Source organism: Protomyctophum bolini (assembly GCF_963924005.1).
Source record: "Protomyctophum bolini genome assembly, chromosome: 20".
NCBI lineage: Eukaryota > Metazoa > Chordata > Actinopteri > Myctophiformes > Myctophidae > Protomyctophum > Protomyctophum bolini.
Window position 1 is genome coordinate 5,150,345 of NC_137881.1, and position 26,586 is coordinate 5,176,930.

General features: G+C 43.9%; 1 protein-coding gene across 1 annotated transcript; it reads right to left on the minus strand.

The window, feature by feature from the left end:
* Nucleotides 1-1,598: 1,598 nt before the first annotated feature.
* sepsecs (Sep (O-phosphoserine) tRNA:Sec (selenocysteine) tRNA synthase) lies at nt 1,599-25,312 on the minus strand. The gene is made up of 12 exons (XM_080792469.1): nt 25,218-25,312; nt 24,210-24,339; nt 22,920-23,074; nt 20,854-20,972; nt 19,342-19,500; nt 17,807-17,960; nt 17,036-17,138; nt 16,543-16,672; nt 15,774-15,865; nt 9,921-10,014; nt 6,932-7,022; nt 1,599-2,909 (listed from the first exon to the last, which is right to left on the minus strand). Exons 2-12 carry the CDS (start codon nt 24,321-24,323, stop codon nt 2,660-2,662), a joined length of 1,461 nt encoding a protein of 486 aa, XP_080648595.1. The 5' UTR covers nt 24,324-24,339; nt 25,218-25,312; the 3' UTR covers nt 1,599-2,659.
* Nucleotides 25,313-26,586: the final 1,274 nt, after the last annotated feature.

The following is a 26,586-nucleotide window of genomic DNA, read 5'->3' on the forward strand; positions in this document are numbered from 1 at the left end:
TTGAAATATTGAGAACCACAGATATAGAAACATGAGGCTTTTCAGAAAATGTTTTAAATTAATTTTACAGGCCTAAATAAAACGGTTAAATATTTCAGATTGTAGAAAGTACACAGACTTCTAGGCCTATTTCACATTATTAATAACCTAGAATTCTCAAAGCACAATCAACCTCAATCCTCTCCATAAGATGTCAGCAGTTGCGTACAAATGGACGACTTTGGTAGTGAATGCAGTCGAAAACATCGAAATATAGCCTGGGAGTCTATTTTCGAGAGGCAGTGTGTCCCCACACCCAACCTGCCATCCCTGTATCATTTTTTATAAATGCAATTTTTTCAGTTATTTTCAGAAATAGAAAACATAGAGGATTTTACATAGTGAAGATGCAGTATATATATATATATATATATATATATATATATATATATATATATATATATAACTTGGGCTTAATTGAACGAAAGATTACGCATAGTACACCAGACAGTGTTTTAGTTACAGCTACAATCCCCACATGGTCTACTTCGAGACCTAGATTCTCAGTTCTACACTATTATAGCAAGAGAAAGCTTTGCGATTTCTTGATATGAACGAGACACCGACCTCCACTGAGAATAAGCTCCGCCAGGGACGTGCAGAGTGTTAAGAGGGGTGCAGGGGCAGAAACCCTGTTAAGAGGGCACTTTTGGACAAAAATAGCAGATCTACAAGCTCACAACGCTATGTGTGCACGTCCCTGAGCTCTGTTGTGCTCTGCTTGCTTTAGATCTAGCTCTGGTCCATAGCTCCATACTCACCAAAACAAAGGCTTTAGATCTAGCTCTGGTCCATAGCTCCATACTCACCAAAACAAAGGCGGGTTGTGTCATTAGAAAGCCTACTTTCCTTAGTGGACACACTCTTAGCCCCCCCCCCCTCCCCCACCACACATATAAACTGTACTTTTTGGCCAAAAGGGGATTTTATTTCCACCGGGGAAAAAAAATATGTTTAGAGCGCCCTCTACCGATATTGCCCAGAGAACTGCCTCATAGAGAATATCTTTCCTCCGGTGAAAGAAAAATCCATTTCTGGCCAAAAGGTTCCGTTTATACGTGTGGTGGGGGGGGGGGGGGGGGGGGCTCAGAGTGCGTCCACTAAGGAAAGTAGGCTTTCTAATGACACGACCCGCCTTTGTTTTGGAGAGTAGCAAAAACGTTCTTTTTATTTACGCTAAAGACGAGAGGCTGCATGGTCTGCATTCATGCGAGTTCCGGAAGTTGACAGTAAGTAATATATCTAAATGAAACACATTAGAGCTATGGCCCAGCGCTAGTACAGATCTATGATGGCTGTGTGCGTCATTGGTTCCCCTGATTTACCTCTGTTGAGACGTCATATCGGTTACACCAGGAAAATGAATAAGTGAATTCAATAGAGTGGTGATAAAATGTGGGTCAATGTTCCCAACGGGATCATCTGTATCATATTACGACTTGCAGCTACCTAGAGAGGCATACCAGAACACAAACAAAGTTATAAAAACAGCATTATTATATAAATACATTTTATTCTCTGAAATTAAATGGATACGTGTGTGTGTGTGTGTGTGTGTGTGTGTGTGTGTGGATCACATGGACAACTATTAATTTATACAAATACATGCTCTTTCTGTTTTCCTGCCTGGTATCTTTAATCTATTATTACAGGAACAAAGAGGACTTAAAAGTCAGCAACAGGGCCATAACTTCTTAATTAATGTCCCGCATCGCTGGTGGTGTCGGAGGAGGTCCACACGAGCAAGAGCAATGCTGAAAGGTAAACAGATGGACGGTGTGTTTATATATGGATTAAACGGTTGTCTACGCTTAGAAGCTGGCAAGAACAGGTCCCGGGGGCCTAGGGGGAGGGGGGGGGGGGCACGTACGTTTATAAGCGTAGATGGCAATAAAGGAAATAAGGGTAACTTCACGACCCTTTTGAGTGCCACGTGACAGTGTGTTTTCAACGGATTGGCTTGACAACAACAAACGCTGAATTTCGAAAACGAATCTTTTTTTTTAACATGTTTTCTTCATTCTTCAATTCGGGGCATCTGTTTAATTAGGATGCCTCTCGGGCGTCTCCCTATAGGGAGGTCCTCGAGGCACGTCCCACTGGGAGGAGACCCCCCGGGGGCATCTGGTTAGGATGCCTCTCGGGCGTCTACCTATAGGGAGGGGAGGTCCTCCAGGCATCTGGTCAGGATGCCTCTCGGGTGTCTCCCTAGGGAGGTCCTCGAGGCATCTGGTCAGGATGCCTCTCGGGCGTCTCCCTATAGGGAGGTCCTTGGGGCATCTGGTCAGGATGCCTCTCGGACGTCTCCCTATAGGGAGGTCCTCCAGGCATCTGGTTAGGATGCCTCTCGGACGTCTCCCTATAGGGAGGTCCTCCAGGCATCTGGTTAGGATGCCTCTCGGGCGTCTCCCTATAGGGAGGTCCTTGGGGCATCTGGTTAGGATGCCTCTCGGGCGTCTCCTTAGGGAGGTCCTCCAGGCATCTGGTCAGGATGCCTCTCGGGTGTCTCCCTAGGGAGGTCCTCGAGGCATCTGGTTAGGATGCCTCTCGGGCGTCTCCCTAGGGAGGTCCTCGAGGCACGTCCCACTGGGAGGAGACCCCCGGGGGGGGGGCAGAGTCTCTACTCTCCAGTAGAGTCTTCCGTGCCTGTGGCGGTCAACGGCGGTGAACTGCTTCGGGCGGCAGTGCGTTCTTTCCTCAGCGTCTTCAGGCACTTGTCCAGCCTCTTGACGCACAGCGTCACGTCTCCCCGCGCGATGCCCACGGCCGCGGCGGCGTTGAGGTAGGGGCACGGGTACGCCTCCGAGTGGGACATGAAGCCGCGGAACGTGTGTCCGTTCACAGTCTGCTCCTTGCCCAGCGGGATCACCCTGGAAAACAAAAAGAACCAGGGGTGGTTTAGTACCAGGGAGATCACCCTGGAAAAACAAAAAGAACCAGAGGTGGTTTAGTACCAGGGAGATCACCCTGGAGACAAAAAGAACCAGAGGTGGTTTAGTACCAGGGAGATCACCCTGGAGACAAAAAGAACCAGAGGTGGTTTAGTACCAGGGAGATCACCCTGGAGACAAAAAGAACCAGAGGTGGTTTAGTACCAGGGAGATCACCCTGGAGACAAAAAGAACCAGGGGTTGGTTTAGTACCAGGGAGATCACCTTGGAGAACAAAAAGAACCAGGGGTTGGTTTAGTACCAGGGAGATCACCCTGGAGACAAAAAGAACCAGAGGTGGTTTAGTACCAGGGAGATCACCCTGGAGACAAAAAGAACCAGGGGTTGGTTTAGTACCAGGGAGATCACCTTGGAGAACAAAAAGAACCAGGGGTTGGTTTAGTACCAGGGAGATCACCCTGGAGACAAAAAGAACCAGGGGTTGGTTTAGTACCAGGGAGATCACCCTGGAGACAAAAAGAACCCAGGGGTGGTTTAGTACCAGGGAGATCACCCTGGAGAACAAAAAGAACCAGGGGTTGGTTTAGTACCAGGGAGATCACCCTGGAGACAAAAAGAACCAGGGGTGGTTTAGTACCAGGGAGATCACCTTGGAGAACAAAAAGAACCAGGGGTTGGTTTAGTACCAGGGAGATCACCCTGGAGACAAAAAGAACCAGGGGTTGGTTTAGTACCAGGGAGATCACCCTGGAGAACAAAAAGAACCAGAGGTGGTTTAGTACCAGGGAGATCACCCTGGAGACAAAAAGAACCTGGGGTGGTTTAGTACGAGGGCTGAGCAACTATTCATTATGGTTGGAGGAGCATGACGATAACGCACAGTGACATTTCTGCCTTAGTTATAACTGGGATTAAAACTAGTGAAGTTTTAACCCATTCTGACCTGAGATCAGATTCATACGAGGTTTCCACTGGACACACACTGGTCTGATTATAACCCATTCTGACCTGAGATCAGATTCTAAAAATGTCAGTCGTTCTTCGATTTTTCAAAAATAGCAGACCTACAAGCTCGTAGCGCGCCACTCGGTGGCGCGCTATGATCTTGTAGATCTGCTATTTTTCAATAGCTAAAGCATAACATGATGCCAACACCAAAATGGGTTCCCGTTCAGAATGGGTTAAGGACCACTTCACCACTTTTCAACCTATCTTCATATAATAGGTACTCACTAATAATAATCATGAAAATAATCGTGCCATTTTATCATGATTATTTGTGAGGATTTGTGAGGAAGATAGGTTGAAAAGTGGTGAAGTGGTCCTTTAAGTAAAATAACATTGAAAGGGTGTGTGTACATGCCCGCACGCACGCACACACGCACGCACTCACACACGCGCGCACAGTGAGAGAAACGGAGAGAGAGAGAGAGATGGCATCGTATCTAATCAACTTCTAGTGAAGCAGGGACCCACTAAAGGCTCTTATAAAACCCTGTTGTACGTTCAACTTATCATGCTTCTCCGCTCCATTTCGTTCTCCCGAAAACATTGCTACGAATATAAATAGTTACGCATCTGCACTCAGTGTGCAGGGATGTGGGGGGGGGGGGGGGGGGGGATTTCAGATAGGCAACACGCAGTGAAAACAACGCGTAGCACAAAACCTGAAAACCAATTATCGTCCAAGCACGTCAACGAACGTTCACGTCCCATTATAGTTCTCGTGAAGGCTCATACATAGTCTGGATTTTCGGTGGTGAGGTGACCACCGAACTACAACATGACGTCACTGAGGTGACCACCGAACTACAACATGACGTCACTGAGCCACGGTGAAGAGCAAACCACCGCCACAGCCCTTCTCTCTGTTTTTACTCACCACCGCTCAACGTTATTACAGCTCTCACCTCACCACCGGAGCGGTGGTCACCTCACCACCGGAGCGGTGGTCACCTCACCACCGGAGCGGTGTGGTCACCTCACCACCGGAGCGGTGGTCACCTCACCACCGGAGCAGTGGTCACCTCACCACCGGAGCGGTCGGTGGTCACCTCACCACCGGAGCGGTGGTCACCTCACCACCGGAGCGGTGGTCACCTCACCACCGGAGCGGTGGTCACCTCACCACCGGAGCGGTGGTCACCTCACCACGGTCACCTCACCACCGGAGCGGTGGTCACCTCACCACCGGAGCGGTGGTCACCTCACCACCGGAGCGGTGGTCACCTCACCACCAGAGCGGTCGGTGGTCACCTCACCACCGGAGCGGTCGGTGGTCACCTCACCACCGGAGCGGTGTGGTCACCTCACCACCGGAGCGGTGGTCACCTCACCACCGGAGCGGTGGTCACCTCACCACCGGAGCGGTGTGGTCACCTCACCACCGGAGCGGTGGTCACCTCACCACCGGAGCGGTGGTCACCTCACCACCGGAGCGGTCGGTGGTCACCTCACCACCGGAGCGGTGGTCACCTCACCACCGGAGCGGTCGGTGGTCACCTCACCACCGGAGCGGTGGTCACCTCACCACCGGAGCGGTGGTCACCTCACCACCGGAGCGGTCGGTGGTCACCTCACCACCGGCCGGAGCGGTGGTCATCTCACCACAGGCCGGAGCAGTGGTCACCTCACCACCGGAACGGTGGTCACCTCACCACCGGAAAACCAGACTATGAATGAGCCTTGACTCTATAGGAAGTGAATTCACCAGTCAGTCACACAGCAACGCACCTCTCTCTATATGCAGGCTATCCTTGTGCTTTGTGTCAAACAGCAGAGCTGAAAGACACACGAGGCACTGCAGCATTACATCCGCTGCTCAACACACACACACACACACACACACACACACAGCAAGCCTTTGGTCTACAGCAGTCTGCTTAACCCATTTAGGCCTGACGTCGAAATAAAAAAAATTTTCTTTTTAAAATGTTTTTTTTTCTTCTGAAAAACCTCAGTGGTTCTCAATATTTCATGTCAAGGACCCCAAAAATTATATGTAATATGCCGCCGACCCCCCCATCTGAAAATATGTTGTTCCAGGGACCTCTCCAGAAGCAAAGATTTGAGTTAAAAACTGACACTCAAAGAAAAAGAAAAGGAATATTCAAAGATTTGAGGCACATTTTCACGATAAAAAAAAAAAAATAGCAGACCTACAAGCTTGTAGATCTGCTATTTTTCAACAGCTAAAGTATAACATAGGTCTAATGCTTAAAACACCAAAAGGGGTTCTTTCCCAAAATGGGTTAAAAAACACAGCTACAGTACAGTACAGTTACAACACCTACAGTACAGCGGTGCTCTACTGTAGTGAAGAGAGAGAGTCATGTCTAGGGCTGGGGCGACATCATGACTACAAATCAATATCGGCGATTATCTCCAAACCTGTTGCCCTCGAATGTGATTAATCAGCGTAATAATTGTATAAAAAACAACAAGATTACAAGGATGCTGGGGCGGGGCGTTCAAAAAGGGAGCAGGCAAAAACTACTTTAGGAAAGCTCTCGTTTTTAGTGTTATTAACCCATTTTAGGCGGAACCCCCTTTTGGTGTTAGCATTATGTTATGCTTTAGCTATTGAAAAATAGCAGACCTACAAGCTCATAAGAGCTTGTAGGTCTGCTATTTTTGAAAAATCGTGAAAATGTGGCACAAATCTTTGAATATATACTCTTTCAGAGCGAACATTTTTAACTCAAATCTTTTCTTCTGGGGAGGGTCCCTGGAACTACATATTTTCAGATGTGGGTCGGCGGCCAAATACATATAATGTTTGGGGGTCCTTGACATGAAATATTGAGAACCACTGATATATAAACATGGAGGTTTTTCCAGAACAAAAAAATACATTTTAAAAGACATTTTTTTAATTTCGAAGTCAGGCCTAAATGGGTTAAGAAGCCCTCCAGTTCTCCTAACCCTAACCCTGCGTGTTGCAGAGGAACAGGCTGTTGGTCGTGCTTTTGCGGCTGCGCTGAGTGAGTCTCTGTTCCTACCTGGCCCCGGACACCTGCCGGGTGAACAGCATGGAGCCCAGCTGAGTCACTGCCTCGTTATCCTGGGCCTGGAGACCGTCCAGAGACATGGCTGGAGGAGGACGCACACAGACACGCACGCACACAGATACACACAGACACGCACGCACACAGATACACACAGACACGCACGCACACAGATACACACAGACACGCACGCACACAGACACGCACGCACACAGATACACACAGACACGCACGCACACAGACACGCACACAGATACACACAGACACGCACGCACACAGATACACACAGACACGCACGCACACAGATACACACAGACACGCACGCACACAGATACACACAGACACGCACGCACACACACACACACACACACACACACACACACACACACACACACACACACACACACACACACACACACACACACACACACACACACACACAGTAAAGGTCATTACACACTGGCGAATTAGCGACGCGATATATTCGTGCGAATAATTCGCATTAAAAAAAAAAGCAATTGAAGTCCATGCAAGCTTCCACATCAGTGGCGGATGTGCGAAAATGCGACCGTTTTCGCTCTTTATTTGTTCGCTCTGGTGTCGTATTTTGCAGAGATTCTGCAACAGGCGAACTGCAACATGCAATATTTCGCATTTTCAGATGGCTTGTTCGCATCGCGTCGTGTGTAATGACCTTTAGTCATTTGCGACTGTGGCTCAAGAGGTAGAGCAGGTCGTCCAATGATCCATGGGTCGGCGGTTCGAATCCCGGCTCCTCCTCCTGTCTACATGTCGAAGTGTCCTTGGGCAATAAGACACTGAACCCCAAATTGCTCCCGATGTGCTGGTTGGTGCCTTGCATGGATTGGCTTCCGCTGCCATCGGTGTGTGAATGTGTGTGTGAATGAATGGGTGAATGTAATGCACAATCTATGTAAAGCGCCTTGGATAAAGGCTGCTATATAAATGCACCATACCATTTATTTGAAAGATCCAAAAAAAAGTGTGACATGCCAGGCTTTGTGCACAACTACAATCTTTGCGTGCCTCTGGTGGTTGTACTCGAGTCTAAGGGCCGATTCATACTCCTATTTTAGAGCCGAATAAAAGTCGGTTCGGCTCTGTAGAGCCTACAATGTGACGTCATTTAATTGGCTCTGTAGAGCCTACAATGTGACGTCATTTGAGGTTCGGGGGGGGGGGGGGGGGCGGGTACCGTCCTAAAGTCGGCTCTTCGGTGCTACTGAAAATTTCTGACGAGCCGAAATAATTTCGGCACTACAGCCCCGAAACAGCGGTAAAATAGGAGTATGAATCGGCCCTAAAGGGCTTTTCAAACGGGTTAGCGAGGAGGAACGATTGCGGTCAACAAAGTTGGACATTACCCCCTTCAGCCCCCCCTCTCTCCTTCATCCATTCATGAAATGCTGCCTCGCAAAAACAACTGACTTTACTAATGAGTGACGTCGTAGGCTAGTGGTTCCACAAAGTGGGGTCCGGGGACCCCTATAGGGGTCCTTGAGGGAGTTCCAGGGGGTCCCCAGTTCAATTAGAGATAGTTGGGAAGCAAATGGACCATTATGGGTCTGTACAAATGGGTCCATTTGGTTCCATTTGTACACCCTCAGAGTTAAATTAACAGTGGTTTTACAATATAAACGGGGGTACCAGAGATAGAAATGCCATTAAATCGGGGGGTCCGTAGCATAATGCGTGTGAAACTGGGGGGGGGGGGGTCCATGAAATTAATATGTTTCGGAATCACTGCTAGAGCCGTGAAATTCCTCCCTTATCGGGGTCACTGGCATGTGTTTTCAAATGGGGGGGTCCGTGACACGAAAAGGTTTGGGAACCACTGGGCTAGTGTTGTTTTTGGCAGCAAATTTCTATTTTAGTTTAGTCATAGTCTTTGGACTGAAACGTCATTTAGTTTTAGTCACATTTTAGTCACCTGGAATGTCTTAGTGTTAGTCTAGTTTTAGTCGACTAAATGTCATAAGATTTTAGTCGACTAAAATGTATTTTGGCGGGTCTTGATGCCGTCGTAATGAGTGTTTTTACACTTGCTGAAAATAGCTGATCTACAAGCTCACAAGCTGTGAGCTTCTAGATCAGCTATTTCCAGCATGCAACCCAAGTGTAAAATGACTTCTACTGGATCTCTTGTCCACTAGTCCCTTCCTAACATTTTAGTCTAGTTTTTATTTGTCGACGAAATTGTCAGTATATTTAGTCTTAGTTTTAGTCATCGTAGCTTAGTTTTCATTTAGTTTCCATTTGTTTTTGTCAGTGAAAATAGGTAGTCGACAAACATTTTTCGTCTTAGTTTTAGTCGACAAAAACAACACTGGGCTAGTACCACGCAACACCATACAGTATAACCGTCACTGTAGGAATGTAGCCGTAATGTGTTTGCATCCTATGTGCTATTATGATTGACGTAAGGTATGTCACTTTAATGGGCACTGCACAGGTAGTGGGCGTGTCACCGGGGCTGGGGCGCTGCCACTCTACTTTCATGGCGTTATCTGTCACTTGGGTGAGGGAAGTTGGATAGAGAGAGGAGGTGAACAGTGGGAGAGGACATTTTTGTTGACCGTATAAAACGCACCAGCTATCACCAGTAACAACCACGTTCAGTCATAGCTAAAGCCTGGGAACTGTTGTAACTTCGTGTGGTGACAAGAATAAACTGTAAAACTTACAGCTGGAATGGACCTGAATTCATTGCGTGCGCGTCAGACAAGCGTCTCTTTACTCTCATGTTTAGCTCCTTGCGGCGGCCTGTAAACCGCCGCTACAGTCACCAACAGGTAGCGTCGTGACGTAACGAGGCCGCGGAACACGGGCGTATACTAGGCAGCGCTGCCGCAAGCTCAGCTTCGTTGTATTATATATGATACACAAAGCATAAGCATTATACAGTAGGGAGGATATTTGACTATGTCATAGTGTACAGTGATCCATTGTGTCTCCAGCTCACCCAGTGAAATAGGATTATGTGGCGTGTGCAGAAGTCTCTCCCCGTGAGCCTCAGCCAGAGTCTTCAGCTCCTGAGCCAAGAAGGAGTACATCTCCTTCAGACGGGGGAGATGTGGGGAAGAGGCGTAGACACACACACACACACACACACACACACACACACACACACACACACACACACAGGCACACACACGAAAAGCACTATTAATAGAAGCACCGATGCTCCCCTTCTGCGCCCCAACCCACCACAAGCTTAATTTAGCAGCTTTATGCAGCTTCAGTTTATTGCAAATCAAGCTAATCAGCCCCGGAGCAGCTAGCCTCCATTCCACTCGCGTCCATTCTTCACCCCCCTGTCCTGTCTCACCTGTCTATTAAACAGACAGAAACCTGGCCCTGCATCCAATCCCCATCTGGCTGCTGTTGGGATCATGGTTGTAGTTCTATCTGGCTGCCCCTGGGATCAATTACGGAGGCATGAGAGGAAGAAAGCTTTTAACCTTAGATTTAAACATGTGTCTCTAAAGTGCTGACTGTGTGTGTGTGTGTGTGTGTGGATGCTTTTCTACAGTAGTAGATATTACGGGCAGGATAGAGAGCTGTGCAGAAGAAAATAACGCAAATAACGGACGGCACGATTAATCGATAAAACATTTGAAATCTCAGCGATGAACTACCTTCAGGTTCCAAATAGCAAGAGAGAGATTTTGTGCAGTTCTATCACAGCAAACTTTATTCTATATTCAGAGCTTAAAGCAGGTCATTTATGCAGAGTTCACGTACACGCCGTTTACAAGATTATATAATGTGTCGATACGATGCAGCTGTTAACTGCAGTGGCAGGTTCTTCGCTATAGCAACAACATACAATAAAAGTCATATTCTCAGCATCTCTGTGGGGAGCATTACATCTCGCCCCAGCGCTGAGCGGTGCATACTCCCATTTACTTGACTTTGATGAACAACGAATATCAAGAAAACTCCCAAAAATGACCACCGTTCTTGAATGAAAATGGTCCATACTGTATTTGTTCCTTGTGGTGTACACTGCATGCACGCACGCACGCAGACACGCACACAGGCACGCACGCACGTGTGTACTGTACTGTGTAATAGTTAAGTCCCATGCCTAACAGAGGATATAAATAATGTATCTGCATTGCATGTAGTCATAGCACTTCATAGTACATATGTATAGCATAGTATAGTATATATGTATAGTGTCATTATATAGATATGTTATAGTTAAAATCGCTCTGGATTAAAGAGCTAAATTGAAAATGTACTTAATGATTATGTTATCCTTATTCTCCTTTATTTTCTAGATTCAGATTTGATAGTGATTACACTGGTATATATATGATGACCACAACAGAGATACAGGTCAAGCACTGATGGCCACTAAGATGACTAAGTGGTGATGTCCGCATACAGCAAAGCATATCTGTGACTTGAATTATTAAAAGCCATGGACTATGAAGGGGGGGGGGGGGGGTTGGGGGTTATGGAAGTCACTCAGTTGTGCAGACACACTATGGCAAACCGGTTAACCCATTCTGACCTGAGATCAGATTCTAAAAAATGTCTGTTTGAAAATGAGTTTTCTGGAAAAAGCTATGTTTCTACAGTATGTCAGTCGTTAACAAAATAGCAGACCTACAAGCTCGTAGCGCGCCACTCGGTGGCGCGCTACAAGCTTGTAGATCTGCTATTTTTCAATAGCCAAAGCATAACATAATGCTAAGACCAAAACGGGTTCCCGCCCAAAATGGATTAAATTATGCATTATCTGGACCAGCAAAAAATCAATAAGACCTGACAGTACTGGGTCAGGTGACACGGCCCGCCAGAGGAATTTCCGAGACCATTTGGGGCCAGCGGTATATTTCGGCTAATAGTATTTGGGGTATTGCATGCCAGCCTGTGGGGAGAGTGCCATTTTTAGATATCCACAGGGTCACTTTATACCATGTACATTAACCCATTCTGGACGGGAACCCCCTTTCAGTGTTTCTTTTTAGCTTTATGTAGCAGATCTTTCAAGCTACGAGCTTGTAGATCTGCCATTTTTTTGTTGTTGAAAAATCTTGAAAATGTGGCGCAAATCTTTGAATATATATTCTTTCAGAGCGAACGTTTTTAACTCAAATCTTTTTGCTTCTGGGGGGGGGGGTCCCTGGAACAACATATTTTCAGATGGGGGGTCGGCGGCCAAATACATATATTTTTGGGGGTGCTTGACATGAAAATGTTTGAGAACGACTGACGTATTAGAAACAGGGTTATACTTTTTTCATAAAAACTTGTCAGGATATTTGTAGAATCGTCCTCAGGCCTAAATGGGTTAATTATGTAATCGGACACTGCGTGCTCAAAGGCATTTTACTAAGACAGTCTTTACACACACACAGCAAATGTCCTGTGGAATCTATCGACAGCATGTCAGCTGGAAAGATACATAATGCAGTTGTAGGCTCACGGAATGTTTGAAAAACTAGAGTTCGTGTTGTTCTCTTTTAACCCATTCCGGGCGGGAATCCCCTTTTGGTGTTTATATAGCATTATGTTATACTTTAGCTATTTTTGAAAAATCGTGAAAATCTCGGCACAAATCTTTGAATATATATTCTTTCAGAAAGCGAACGTTTTTTAACTAAAATCTTTGCTTCTGGGGGGGGGTCACTGCCCTGGAACAACATATTTTCAGATGGGGGGTCGACGGCCAAATACATATAATTTTTGGGGTCCTCCTTGTAATGAAATATTGAGAACCACAGATATAGAAAACATTTCTTTTTTTCCAACAGCAGGCATAAATGGGTTAAGCTTAGCAAAAAGAGATATTAATATTCCACATCAGGTCCAGGGTGTGTGTGTGTGTGTGTGTGTGTGTGTGTGTGTGTGTGGGATTGGTGCAGTGCATAACAGCATGACGAGGAGAGCAGAATACTGCATTGTTAGCCAACTCTGCTATGGAGAGAGGGATGCCACAGGGGGACGATCTGGAATGGAAGCTGAAAAATATGTCTCTCTTCTTGCTCCACTAAACCATCGCCTTCTAACTGAACTGCACAAATGGCTCACACTCACTGGAGTTTGGCATGTTGTCAGAACACAGGTGAAGAGTTGAAAATAACCTACTGTACATTAGATATATTATTATGTGAGAGGCTCTGGATATAGTTCAGGATAACTAATAAACAGTAACTAGGAGTAATTTAAAACAAAGCCAAAACTAATCTTTGGTGACCAATTTTAAGTCCCTGAAGAGTCTTAACCCATTTAGGACAAAGTTTTCTGAAAAAGCCTGTTTCTATGTCAGTGGTGCTCAAACATTTTCATGTCAAGGACCACCAAGATTATATCTAATTGACCACCGACCCCCATCTGAAAATATATTGTTCCAGGGACCCCCCAGAAGCAAAGATTTGAGTTAAAAACTTTGGCTCTGAAAGAATAATATATACTGTATATTCAAAGATTTGCGCCACATTTTCACGGTTTAAAAAGAATAGCAGACCTACAAGCTTGTAGATCTGCTATTTTTCAATAGCTAAAGTATAACAGTCAGTTTCCGAATAGCTTGTGTGTGCTTTTTGTTTCCAGTAGACTTGATTACTGTATATAAAGCCACTCACTGCTGGACTGACATATCAGGTTGTTACATAATCCACCAGCTTGATGAGAATGCTGCAGCGAACAGCCACACTTTGGACTAAAACCCAAAGAAAGTCTGAAAACATCACCCATGTTTCACTCTGGCTCAAGGACACTTCCACACGAGCTGGCGACCTTGCGGTTTACCATCCCAACTCTACCCGTGAGCCACTGCCACTGGGAGCCACCCTGCCACTGCCACTGGGAGCCACCCTGCCACTGCCACTGGGAGCCACCCTGCCTCCCAGTGAAGCAAATAATGTGTTTGTATCAGGGGGGGGCAGGCAGTCAGACAGATATTTCGTGAAGCCACTAAGGAAATCGGGACTTCCTGAAAGTTCATATAATGGTTCTGTTGTGGCGCTGTCATTGGGCCCGAAAAAACCCCATAGCCCCATAGAGGCCCATGTATTTGGGCCCAACTTCACCTAGACTGTATTACCTTAATAGACATGGTCATGAATACTTGCTGCTTCCAGTCACTAGTTTAAAGTCTAATTTCTCATGTCATAATATTCTTTTTGGAAAATGATGGTCCCATTTATTAAAAAAATTACCATGCATGTTCTGAGGGGCGTGGCTACCGTTACAGTCTATGATCGGGAGCCACCCCCCCGTTCAGTCAAAATAAAAACCAACGAAGAGTAAGGGGGGGTGGGGGGGGGGGGGGGAGTCCCGCCTCGTTGTCTGGGCCAGCCAATGGCCAGCTGGGCCCAAACTAAGCCAGCCAATGGCCAGCTGGGCCCAAACGGATCTAGCAATATGGCGACTTACAGTGCAAGGAATTACAGGCTTCATTTTACGTCCATGTTAGACCCGGGGAACGCTTTGTCCATATTTTTTACAGTCTATGGTTTGTATTTGTAGCGCTCATCATAAAGAGCAGATCTACAAGCCCGTCATAAAGAGAAGATCTACAAGCTCATCATAAAGAGCAGATCTACAAGCCCGTCATAAAGAGCAGATCTACAAGCCCGTCATAAAGAGCAGATCTACAAGTCCGTCATAAAGAGCAGATCTACAAGTCCGTCATAAAGAGCAGATCTACAAGCCCGTCATAAAGAGCAGATCTACAAGCCCGTCATAAAGAGCAGATCTACAAGCCCGTCATAAAGAGCAGATCTACAAGCCCGTCATAAAGAGCAGATCTACAAGTCCGTCATAAAGAGCAGATCTACAAGCTGAGTTAGTCGACATCACGGCATCGTGACACCTCGTCAGCTTGTGGTCTTTTGGGCAAATGATTCCGCAAGCGATGGATTATAAACTAAGACCTGTTAATTAAGGAATATTATGTATTAGTCTACCACCAATGAATAGACAATACAGTACAGTCTATAAAAACAATTATCCTAATAAGCATAATGTCAATGTTTGGCAGCTTGTACTGTATACATCCTAGCAGTTTGTATTTTAAGAGTGCCAGAATCCCACGTCAAGAAGTCAATAGTCAGTGACCGCCAGTAAAGGTCTTCAGTTCTCTATATCAGGCTTGGTCGTTGAGCCTGATGGCTGCAGGCTGTAGTGCTGTTGTTGTTGTTGGTATTCTTATATGGCTACGAGTACGTTTACTTTTGGTACTTTAACCCATTTAGGCCTGACGTCGAAATTTAAGATTTTTTACTAGTTGACTAGTTTACTAGTCGACTTTTTTTTTAAATGATATTTGTACATTTAAAAACTCTACATTGGTGACTATAATCTAGCATTCTAGCCGATAGGCCTACAAAAAAAAACATCTTATCAACTAGTCAACTAGTACCAGCAAGGTCGACTAGTTGATTTACTAGTCGACTAGTTGAATAGTCGACCAGAGGAGAAAAACCTTTCTTTTTTTTTCAAAAATGAGTTTATAGGGCACAGGCACTCTTCACATACTAGAGCATGTCTGAAACAAAATGTCAAGAGCTGAAATTGACGATGTGAATATGAAATAAATGCTTAAACATGTAGCTATAGGTGTAATGTTAGAGACCCACAGAAGTGAACCTTTTCAAGCCTGTTTTCTCAACTCGCTGTTTCTCTGCAAGACATTAACTCTATAAGCCATATCTCCAAAAACTGGTGGGTCAAACTGAACAACCAATATGTCAATTTGAAGCTATGATTCCCTGCTTTCATATGACATGAAAAAAAAACGAAAATTCAAAAAAATCCAATGGCAGTCCCTCAGTCACATTTAGTCACATTTGGTCACCTTTCTCTCTGCCAGGAGAGTCTTCCAGCCGCTGGCCCCCAGGGTGAGCAGGGTGATCAGAACATCAAGGGAAGGTGAGGCCGACGCCCGACCTGGACAGACACAGAGGTAACAAATACACAACATCGTTCACCTTCAGCTCAATGTTCAAACACTAAGTAAGACAATCTGGTAAGTGTTGGCGTTCACTTCAGAAATGATGCTGAGTCTTATTTGTTTTGCTAGAAAAAGAAACATGTATTTATGTTATACAGTATACTACATCATTGTTGTTTCCCTCTCCTGTAATGTCTGTGCTAACCCAGGGTTCTTATAACCCATTCTGACCTGAGATCAGATTCTAAAAATGTCTTCTATACATCATGACAGTTTTCTGAAAAAGCTATGTTTCCATGACAGTCGTTCTTCCAAAATAGCAGACCTACAAGCTCGTAGCACGACACTCGGTGGTCACAAAAATAATAACAAATATGCTGAATTCTTTCTGTGGCTCAAACTACAACCGTGAGAGAACATTACTTATTTATTTATTTTGTCAATACTACTATAATTTTTGTGTAGAAAATGATAATAAACAGCCTGCTTTCCCAGACAAAATGAAGACAGCAATTCGACATTTCGGACACTGTGTAGTGTAAGTTCTCATGGGAAATAAAACTACTGCTAGCAGATAATCCAGAGACAACCCGATAAACAAAAAGTAAAATTAGGAAACCACCTTGGACTTCCTAACTCAACATTTCTCTGCAGAATGTGTACGGACACTAACCTGGGTACATCTGGCTTATCTCCTGTACGAAGGCCTCATTGAAACCTGCGATTATGGCGCCCCCCACTGGCACCATGAAGTTCTTGTCTAAGCTCTGGACAAAGGCATCAATTCTTCCAACACGAGCACCCTGTAGGTAGGATGAAGACAGTTCAATGGAATGATTAGATAAGATAGCCTACTACACAACAATACCCAGGCTTTATAAACAAGTTAACCCATTCTGAACGGGAACCCATTTTGGTGTTTAGCATCATGTTGTGCTTTAGCTTTTGAAAAATAGCAGATCTACAAGCTCATAGCGCGCCACCGAGTGGCGCGCTAAGAGCTTGTAGGTCTGCTATTTTTGAAAAAATCGAAGAACGACTGACATTTTTTTTAATCTGATCTCGGGTCAGAATGGGTTCATCAGACCAGTGTGTTGTCCAGTGGAAACCTCGTATGAATCTGATCTCAGGTCAGAATGGGTTAAATAGTTTTTAGTAGTACCAACCTGCTGTATCAGGTGCATGCATTTGGACGACTGCACTCCATAGGCGTTGTTGACGATGTGAGGGATGTTGTGTTTGGAACACATAGTGGCCAATTCCTCAATCCTACAAGACAAGAAGAGAACGGGACTCACCTTCTTAGACATGATTATTATTCCCAACATAACCTTGTATTGGGCAAATTAAAGACACTTTGTCTGAGATCAGATCACAATACACTTTGAGAGGCATTTCGGTAAAGCTTTCACTCGGAAACAAACACTCTCTGTAACACTTTGTTAGAAGCAGGCACACGTTTGACTAACCAATTCTGTGCGCGGAACCCCATTTGGTGTTTTAAGCATTATGTTATACTTCAGCTATTTAAAAAAATACGAGCTACGAGCTTGTATATCTTCTATTTTTGAAAACCCGTGGAAATGTGGCGCAAATCTTTGAATGCGGATGTTTTTAACTCAAATCATTGCTTCTGGTGGGGGTCCCTGGAAGAACATATTTTCAGATGGGGGTCGGCGGCCAATTACATATATTTTTGGGGTCCTTGACATGAAAATGTTTGAGAACCACTGACACATAGAAACATGAGGTTTTTCAAGAAAACTGTCAGGATTTAGAAGACGTTTGTAGAATCGTCCTCAGGTCGAAATGGGTTCAAATATTTGTCTATTCATTACATCATTTATTTAGTTTCAGATTGCAGGCATTGAACGTTTTTTCCAGGGAAAACTTTGCACAATAAAAAATGTACGTGGAAAAAGCCTCATAATAATTACCTGTCGGGGACGCGTGGAGCAAAACAGGACGTCGTAGAGTGGACACACAGGATGTTCTCTGGACCGAGCTCCTCGATCTTGTGCTCGACCGCCTCCAAGTCCGTCCGCAACTCGTCTCCTTCCATAGTGTTCTCCACCACCACCGGCTGGAACCCTGTGGAGACCATACAGTTACAACTCGTCCCCTTCCTCCAGAGTGTTCTCCACCACCACCGGCTCCAACCCTGACAACGGTGGAGAGACCATACAGTTACAACTCGTCCCCTTCCTCCAGAGTGTTCTCCACCACCACTGGCTCCAACCCTGACAACGGCAGTTCCAAATGAGCTAGTCGTAGTCTGAAAACCCACCTTTTGAGACTCCATCATGGCCCGTAGCACTTACCCTATAGCCCCTTAGATAGCATTTTATACAGACTTATAGCATGTTATGTAGACAGCACTAGAATTGCTTTTTTATATAGTCATAGCACTTTATAGTATATATGTATAGTATAGTACGTATAGTTTATATTTATACTGTAGTTTCATTATATAGATATTCCACTGTTACGATCTTAGCTTACGCATGTTTCATGATAACTGCTTTTTATGTATGTGTTGTATTGCCATGCTTTTTGTTCTTGCTTATTGTAAATCGCTCTGGATTAAGAGCGTCTGATAAATGCCTAAATTGTAAATTGGATCACTGTGCAGTGAGGGGGAGGGTCACACACTATTGATCTTTCACCAGGTCATCTCTGACAAGTCTGGGAATAAAAACCACGTGAGATTTAACACGGAACATTATATTACGCGATCAGATTTGTAACCGGAAAATGACCGTATAAAATTACATCCTGTGCATTACTGTAGAGATCAGAGATCAGTAATGACTGACATTTTCATCCGTTCCTGTAATCTGCTGTACAAGCCAGACAACGTGTGTAGCATTATTATGTAGCATTATTCTAGCCTGTGAGTTTCTGTAAAATAAACAACTGCGCAGAATGTGATAATTAGAAAGACTCTTTTTTTAGATACAGTATATCATTTTTATCCCACGATTTTGTAACCCATTTTTCAGCCCTGTGTCAATTATCTATTGTGATCCTGGGCTCTACACACCTTTTATTGAATTAGAAGCATTTGTCATAGCTGGATTTCCCCACTGGGATCAATCAACCTATCCATCTATTTGTGTATCTACCTTGTCTGTATATCTGTCCGTATATTTGTCTCTGTCTGTAAACAAAAGAAAAAGAAACTCCTCTACAATTATTTGAAAAACTTTAGTTTTATTACAAAACATACATTACCCACTTGTAACAGAGTATGTTTGTAGAGCAGTAATGCTACGTTTTTTTTAACTAATATCTTTGCTTCTGGAGAGGTCCCTGGAATTACATATTTTGAGATGGAGGTCGGCGGCCAATTACAATGTTTGAGAACCACTGACATATAGAAACAATAGACATTTGTAGAATCGTCCTCAGGTCTAAATGGGTTAAATTAAATAAAAGTAAGTACTTTTTCCCACCACTGCTGTGCTCTTACCTGCAGTGATCATGGCTTTGAAGCAGGACTTCTGGTCGATGCGCGGCCAGATGATGTAGCGGGCCGTGGGCCTCTGGTGGCGTAGGGTCAGGAAACACAGGGTCAGGCTCATCCCGGTCGCCATGGGAACCACAAAGCAACTAGCCACACTGCGCACGCCTGTTACAAATTTAAAAAAAAACAATCAACCGTGAGATAACAAAACCTTACAATCAGTAGGCTTTTTTTGTTGTTTCATGCTCTTTAAATGTTGTAATATTGTATTTTTCTTATATGAAGCATTGCTAAACGTTAATTTTATATTTTATGATGTAAGGAAAGCACTTTGGGTCAACTTCTGTTGTTTTTAAATGTGCTATATAAATAAAGGTGACTTGACTTGACTTGACTTACAATATAATTTTCATTCGCACCCGAGATGTTTAAAATCTGAATTGAGAGCTCTATTTTCCTTGAAAATAGGACAACATCTTGCTCAACTATAGGAAACATTTACCAGATGATTTTCAACAGCTTTTCAACATTCTGGGAAAAAAAACAGGATGCTTTCATTGGCCTGGTCAATGTTCAGAAACAGAATCATCTTTGTTGTCACATCACAACAAAAAGAAGTGGGTGAAATTCGTTTTGTGCATAAGTTCCCAATCACAGAACAAACAAAGGTAGGAGCGCACACCAGTGGTGGGGAGGTGCTGCTGACCGCAGGAGATAAGACTTTGACTAAAGGTCATTACACACTGGCGAATTGGCGACGCGATATATTCGTGCGAATAATTCGCATTTAAAAAAAAAACAATTGAAGTCCATGCAAGCTTCCACATCAGTGGCGAATGTGCGAAAATGCGACCGTTTTCGCTCTTTATTTGTTCGCTCTGGTGTCGTATTTTGCAGAGATTCGCAGGCGAACCGCAACATGCAATATTTCGCATTTTCAGATCGCTTATTCGCATCGCGTCGCTAATTCGCCATTGTGTAATGACCTTAAACCATTCTGAACGGGAACCCATTTTGGTGCTAGCATCATGTTATGCTTTAGCTATTGAAAAATAGCAGATCTACAAGCTCATAGCGCGCCACCGAGTGGCGCGCTACGAGCTTGTAGGTCTGACATTTTTAGAATCTGATCTCAGGTCAGAATGGGTTAATCAGACCAGTGTGTGTCCAGTGGAAACCTCGTATGAATCTGATCTCAGGTCAGAATGGGTTAAGAGAGAAAAGAGGGTCAGGGTATATGAGGGTATTCATACCCTGAAGAAGGCAACCTGCTCGCCGAAACGTTGGTTAAATAAAGTTCCTATAGCATCGTGACTACAAACTGTGCGGCCTCTTTTCTGTCTTAGTCATTGTTCCCATCATATCATTATTTCCAAGAAAACAAAGAAAGGAAAGAAGAAAGTGCTTTTTTTTCCACAAAAAAGTAAAAGTAGAAGGGTTTCAGTATTATTTGAATCTTGTTGGGTTGTCTGTGAAGATGGCGGTTCAAACACCCACAACATAATCTGTAGTACACACCTGACAGTTTTAAAATGTCCAAAACAACCGAGTTGGTCAACTTATTAAGCAGGCTGGATCCTGCTGCTTTGGGCTGAACCGCAGCAATGTCTCCAGATCGACCTATGCCATGGATCAACCTGCGTTGCAATGCACAGGTCCTTGTTAGAGCCATCAAATGTTAAGCAATATAATCATTATAATAATAATAATTTCTGAACAGATCTGGGCCCTCCCTTGGCGAGGAATTGGAAAAACTGTGCACAAAGAAAACAAGCATAATATACAGTAGTTTTGAACAGATATGATATGAGAACATAAACTAAAGCTTCATTTGTACTTTTTGTACTAATTCCCCGTTCATTTTCCTCAAAGACTTTGCAGAATTGTATTTATTTAAAGACGTTTACGCCGCGGACAAAGCCAACTGGAGTTGTGACAAATCATGACAATAAATCAACTTTAATGTTTTGGGATGATCAAATAATTAGAAAGAAGGCAGATCAGAAAAAAGGCACGATTCAACACTTTTTGTTTCGTTTTTCTTCTTACAAATTATTTGATCGTCTTTAACCCATTTTGGGAGGGAACCCCTTTTGGTGTTTTAAGCAATATGTTATACTTTAGCTATTGAAAAAATAGCAGATCTACAAGCTCATAGCGCGCCACCAAGTGGCTCGCTACGAGCTTGTAGGTCTGCTATTTCAGAAAAATCGTGAAAATGTGGCACAAATCTTTGAATATATATTTCAGAGCGAACATTTTTAACTAAAATATTTGCTTCTGGGGTGAGGTTGAGCACGTTTTTCCAGAAAACTATTAGGATTTAGAAGCCATTTTTTTCCAGGTCTAAATGGGTTAAATAAATAATACTTTTTTGAAAAGTCTATGAGGAAAATGAGCAGGGAGTTATTTCCCGGGTCTCTCCGGGTCGTCATGAAAGGGTTTGGCGGGACTGCGACGCTCTAGAACGTCTCCCCCGGACTCTAGTACTGAACCACAGGTAAGACTCGGGGTCTCCCAGACTCTAGTACTGAACCACAGTAAGACTCAGGGGTGTCCCAGACTCTAGTACTGAACCACAGTAAGACTCGGGGGTCTCCCAGACTCTAGTACTGAACCACAGTAAGACTCGGGGGTCTCCCAGACTCTAGTACTGAACCACAGTAAGACTCGGGGGTCTCCCAGACTCTAGTACTGAACCACAGTAAGACTCGGGGGTGTCCCAGACTCTAGTACTGAACCACAGTAAGACTCGGGGGTCTCCCAGACTCTAGTACTGAACCACAGTAAGACTCGGGGGTCTCCCAGACTCTAGTACTGAACCACAGTAAGACTCGGGGGTGTCCCAGACTCTAGTACTGAACCACAGTAAGACTCGGGGGTCTCCCAGACTCTAGTACTGAACCACAGTAAGACTCGGGGGTCTCCCAGACTCTAGTACTGAACCACAGTAAGACTCGGGGGTGTCCCAGACTCTAGTACTGAACCACAGTAAGACTCGGGGGTCTCCCAGACTCTAGTACTGAACCACAGTAAGACTCGGGGGTCTCCCAGACTCTAGTACTGAACCACAGTAAGACTCGGGGGTGTCCCAGACTCTAGTACTGAACCACAGTAAGACTCGGGGGTCTCCCAGACTCTAGTACTGAACCACAGTAAGACTCGGGGGTGTCCCAGACTCTAGTACTGAACCACAGTAAGACTCGGGGGTGTCCCAGACTCTAGTACTGAACCACAGTAAGACTCGGGGGTGTCCCAGACTCTAGTACTGAACCACAGTAAGACTCGGGGGTCTCCCAGACTCTAGTACTGAACCACAGTAAGACTCGGGGGTCTCCCAGACTCTAGTACTGAACCACAGTAAGACTCGGGGGTGTCCCAGACTCTAGTACTGAACCACAGTAAGACTCGGGGGTCTCCCAGACTCTAGTACTGAACCACAGTAAGACTCGGGGGTCTCCCAGACTCTAGTACTGAACCAGAGTAAGATTCGGGGGGGGGGGGGGTGTCAAACGACTGACCTGTAATGGACTCTAGTACTGAACCCCAGGTAAGACTCGGGGGGGGTCAAACCAACGACTGACCTGTAGTGTCGTCTGGCCACTAGGCTGGACGCCACCCTGCCTTCCCGCTCTCCCACGCCACAGTTTCCCAGGAAGTTGTTGCTGTCCATCACGGCCAGCTCGTTCAGGAACAGCTCAATGGTGCTCTCGCTCCAGCCCTCCTCTGGACACTTGCCCTGGAAGCATGGAAGCACTGCTTTAGGATTGTAGAAAATGTTTAAGACACCTTTCCTTCTCTCATGGTCGAAGACCAACGCTGTATTGTTTTTGTCCCCCTCAGCAATAATGTAAATACTTTCGTTTATTTGGTTGTTGTTTTTTGGTTGTCTGTCTTTTTCTGCCCACTCTTTTCTTTTTATTCTTCTGAAATACATTCTGAAGTGATATTGCCCTGTAGCCCATGTTTAAGTGTGGACTTGATGTCATATGAAGCTCATCTAAAGAAAAAGGACTATACAGAGACATTGGAGATGGAGCCACAATAAAACAAATATAAGACACATGAACTGTTTTAGTTTGAAAACTTGTAAAAGTATATATTTGAATAAGTTAAATGACAAAAGGGTAGACGTAATAAGCTTAGGCTTCAGTCTATACCTTCTTTTGTTCCCAGACCAAGAAATAAAAACTGTGATGAACTAAGAATGATTTTTTTATGGAGAAAAAAATATGAATAAAACTAAACTAAAAACTAAAACTAGAGCCAATAGTAGAGCTATGTATCTATTACAACCTATGGTGTGCTGAGTTCAAGAGAGGGAGATGGCTGCTTCTGGGATAAATGTGACGCGATATGCTTTTTCATAAAGAGGTTTTCAAATTGAACTGAAAAGCATCACATGCACAGACTATCGATGTCTCAAATAAAATGCATTCCTCAGTGGCATAGTTCATTTTAGCATTAACCTATTCTGACCGGGAACCCATTTTCGTGTTAGCATTATGTTATGCTTTAACTATTGAAAAATAGCAGATCTACAAGCTCATAGCGCGCCACTATTTTTTGAAAAATCGAAGAACGACTGACATTTTTTAAATCTGATCTCAGGTCAGAATGGGTTAATCAGACCAGTGTGTGTCCAGTGGAAACCTCGTATGAATCTGATCTCAGGTCAGAATGGGTTAATCAGACCAGTGTGTGTCCAGTGGAAACCTCGTATGAATCTGATCTCAGGTCAGAATGGATTAAAGTCAAGAAATGATGACGCATTAATTCACGGTCACATCATGATGATGATCTCTTCAGTCTCTTGGGGAAGTGATTCATGATTTTGTTTGTATCATTTTCTTATTGATTGATTGATTTTTTACCTGTTCCAATAAGTGCCTGATCAGCTGCTCATGGCTGCGCCGTGCCTGACTCCCTTGTCGGACGTAGGAAGGCGAGACTATCTTCTCACTCAGGGTGAAGTTGTCAGCGTTCATCTCTGCTTACTTAGGGCTGTCAATGACATAACATTATCATCATAATTATTAATTAATGACTAGACATCATGTTATGACTCATGGATCACAACAGTTACTTGAAATAATCGATAAAAAAAGGATAATTGATCGATTAATAAATCACTTAAAAATACACTTCTTGATTAATCAAAAAAGTACTATAGAATAATCTCTAAGAAAATAATGTAAAGTTGCCCAACCACCACAGACCACACAATATCAGACAGCTAGAAACCTACTTAGTAATTGATTGGCCAGTGGTGGAAAAATTACTCAAATGTCAAAGTCCTGAATTCAATGTGTGTACTTGACCAAAAGTACAGAGGTATTGGCAATCAAAATGTTTGTTCATTGTGCAGAATGTCACATTTCACCTTAGCAAATGTATATATTCATCTTTTGAAAATAGATCTACAAGCTCATATGGCAGTGGTCCGGGGACCCCTAAATAATTAGGAACCAAATATACCTTTATGGGTCTGTAACAAATAAGAGTGTACAAATGGTTGAAAATCTTCTAGCTCCTCCTAGCTCTGGTCAATATAGCCCTAATGCTTCTATGATTCTGAATTAATAAAAATCATAGAAAGCTAGGGTCCTCCTTGCCATATATTTTGTAATGGGGGTCCACGGGCCAATGAGTGTCGATTTGGGGGTCCTTTTTTGACATGAGAACGTTTGGGAACCTGGCACTGACAGCTGAACGTGCTAGCATAAGCAACAAGCAAGAAGGCTACCATGCTCAGCTCTGGGAGGCTATAGGCTAAACCTTCCATTCACAGAATGGAGCTTAAATAAACGAGTCTAAATAACCGTGTTTAAAAGACTGTTTCTGTTCCCTGGCAGACAGTGGTGTAGTTAGTATAGTCTTACCTTTAGTATTATGGGGTGCGTGTGTCTGTCAAAGGGAAAGCATTAGCATTAGCATTAGCATTGGGCTGCATGTAAACAACAGCCAGCTGTTGTACATTGGAACTACAAAACACACCATGGGTCACAGTGCCATCTAGCGGGCGGCCAAGTGTTTCAGGTGCTTGGACCATTTCCATGACCATTTCCCATCGAAAGACAAATTGAAAATTTGAATGAAATGAAATGAAATAATAATAATAATAATAAACTTTATTTGTATAGCACCTTTCATACATAAATGCAGCTCAAAGTGCTTCACAGGGCAGGACACACAAATAGAATACAATAAAACAAGTAGTTAAAATGATAGAACAATGGCAAAGAACAAAATAAGAGTATGAATGAAAATAATCACCACCTTTATTTATACTCGGAAATACAGTTGAGGGCAAGCCCTCATTTTCAATGTAGCCGAGGTACACGAAATACAGTAAAAAAATTATAAATCAGGATAAATTACAAAGGAACTTTATGCAGAACAACCAGCCAGTAAAACAATTGAAATCACGGTGAAAAATGTTCTGGAGCATTCCTTTGAACTGACCAGGCAGGGAGCTCAGTTTTAAAGAGTTTTGGAGTTCATTCCACAAAGTTGGGCCATAGTCTCTAGTTTAATGTTTATGTTGTGCTATACAAAACCAATCTAAAATAAAGGGATTTATAAGATCATTAAAGCTGGGATGTTGCCTGAGTCCAATGCGTGAACTTCTTGAATTTTCCGTTTAACCTCCTTCCATGACTGCTTTGTTAGTGCCTGATCATTGACAAATATAAGGATGGTTTGAAGGTTTCCCCACATTTCAGTGATATAATTCAGACCCTATCCCTAACCATGACTATCTCTAACCCTAAATAGTCTACTTGCCAGCCCCTTTGTGAACCTGGACATTTTGAGTAGGCTACCCTATAGTTTTGTTAGAAATAGGCATTGGCTTTGCATGAAAAATACCAGCAGTCATCTCATAACAAATGTGATGAGGTCGATCAGCAAAGTTGGGCAAGTGCCTAATATGACACTATATCAATATGGCCCTGTGTTTTTCATGCCAAATTAATGCTTGCAATGGATTCAGAATAACGAAAAACCCCTAGTTTGACACATACTACTTAAAAGCATAATGACATTTTTTATTGTAGAAGTTGTCAATGATAGCTTGCTAATTATGAAAATTGCCCAACATTATTCAAGTTAGCATCTGGCAGTTTCTAAATACTGGGAACCCATACTCAAGATTTCTAACAAAACTTTAGGGTACTGAAAATTCCTCTAATCTGGTGTGCAGGTGATGATATGCACATTACATGCACAATAGAATTACATTTTCTTTCT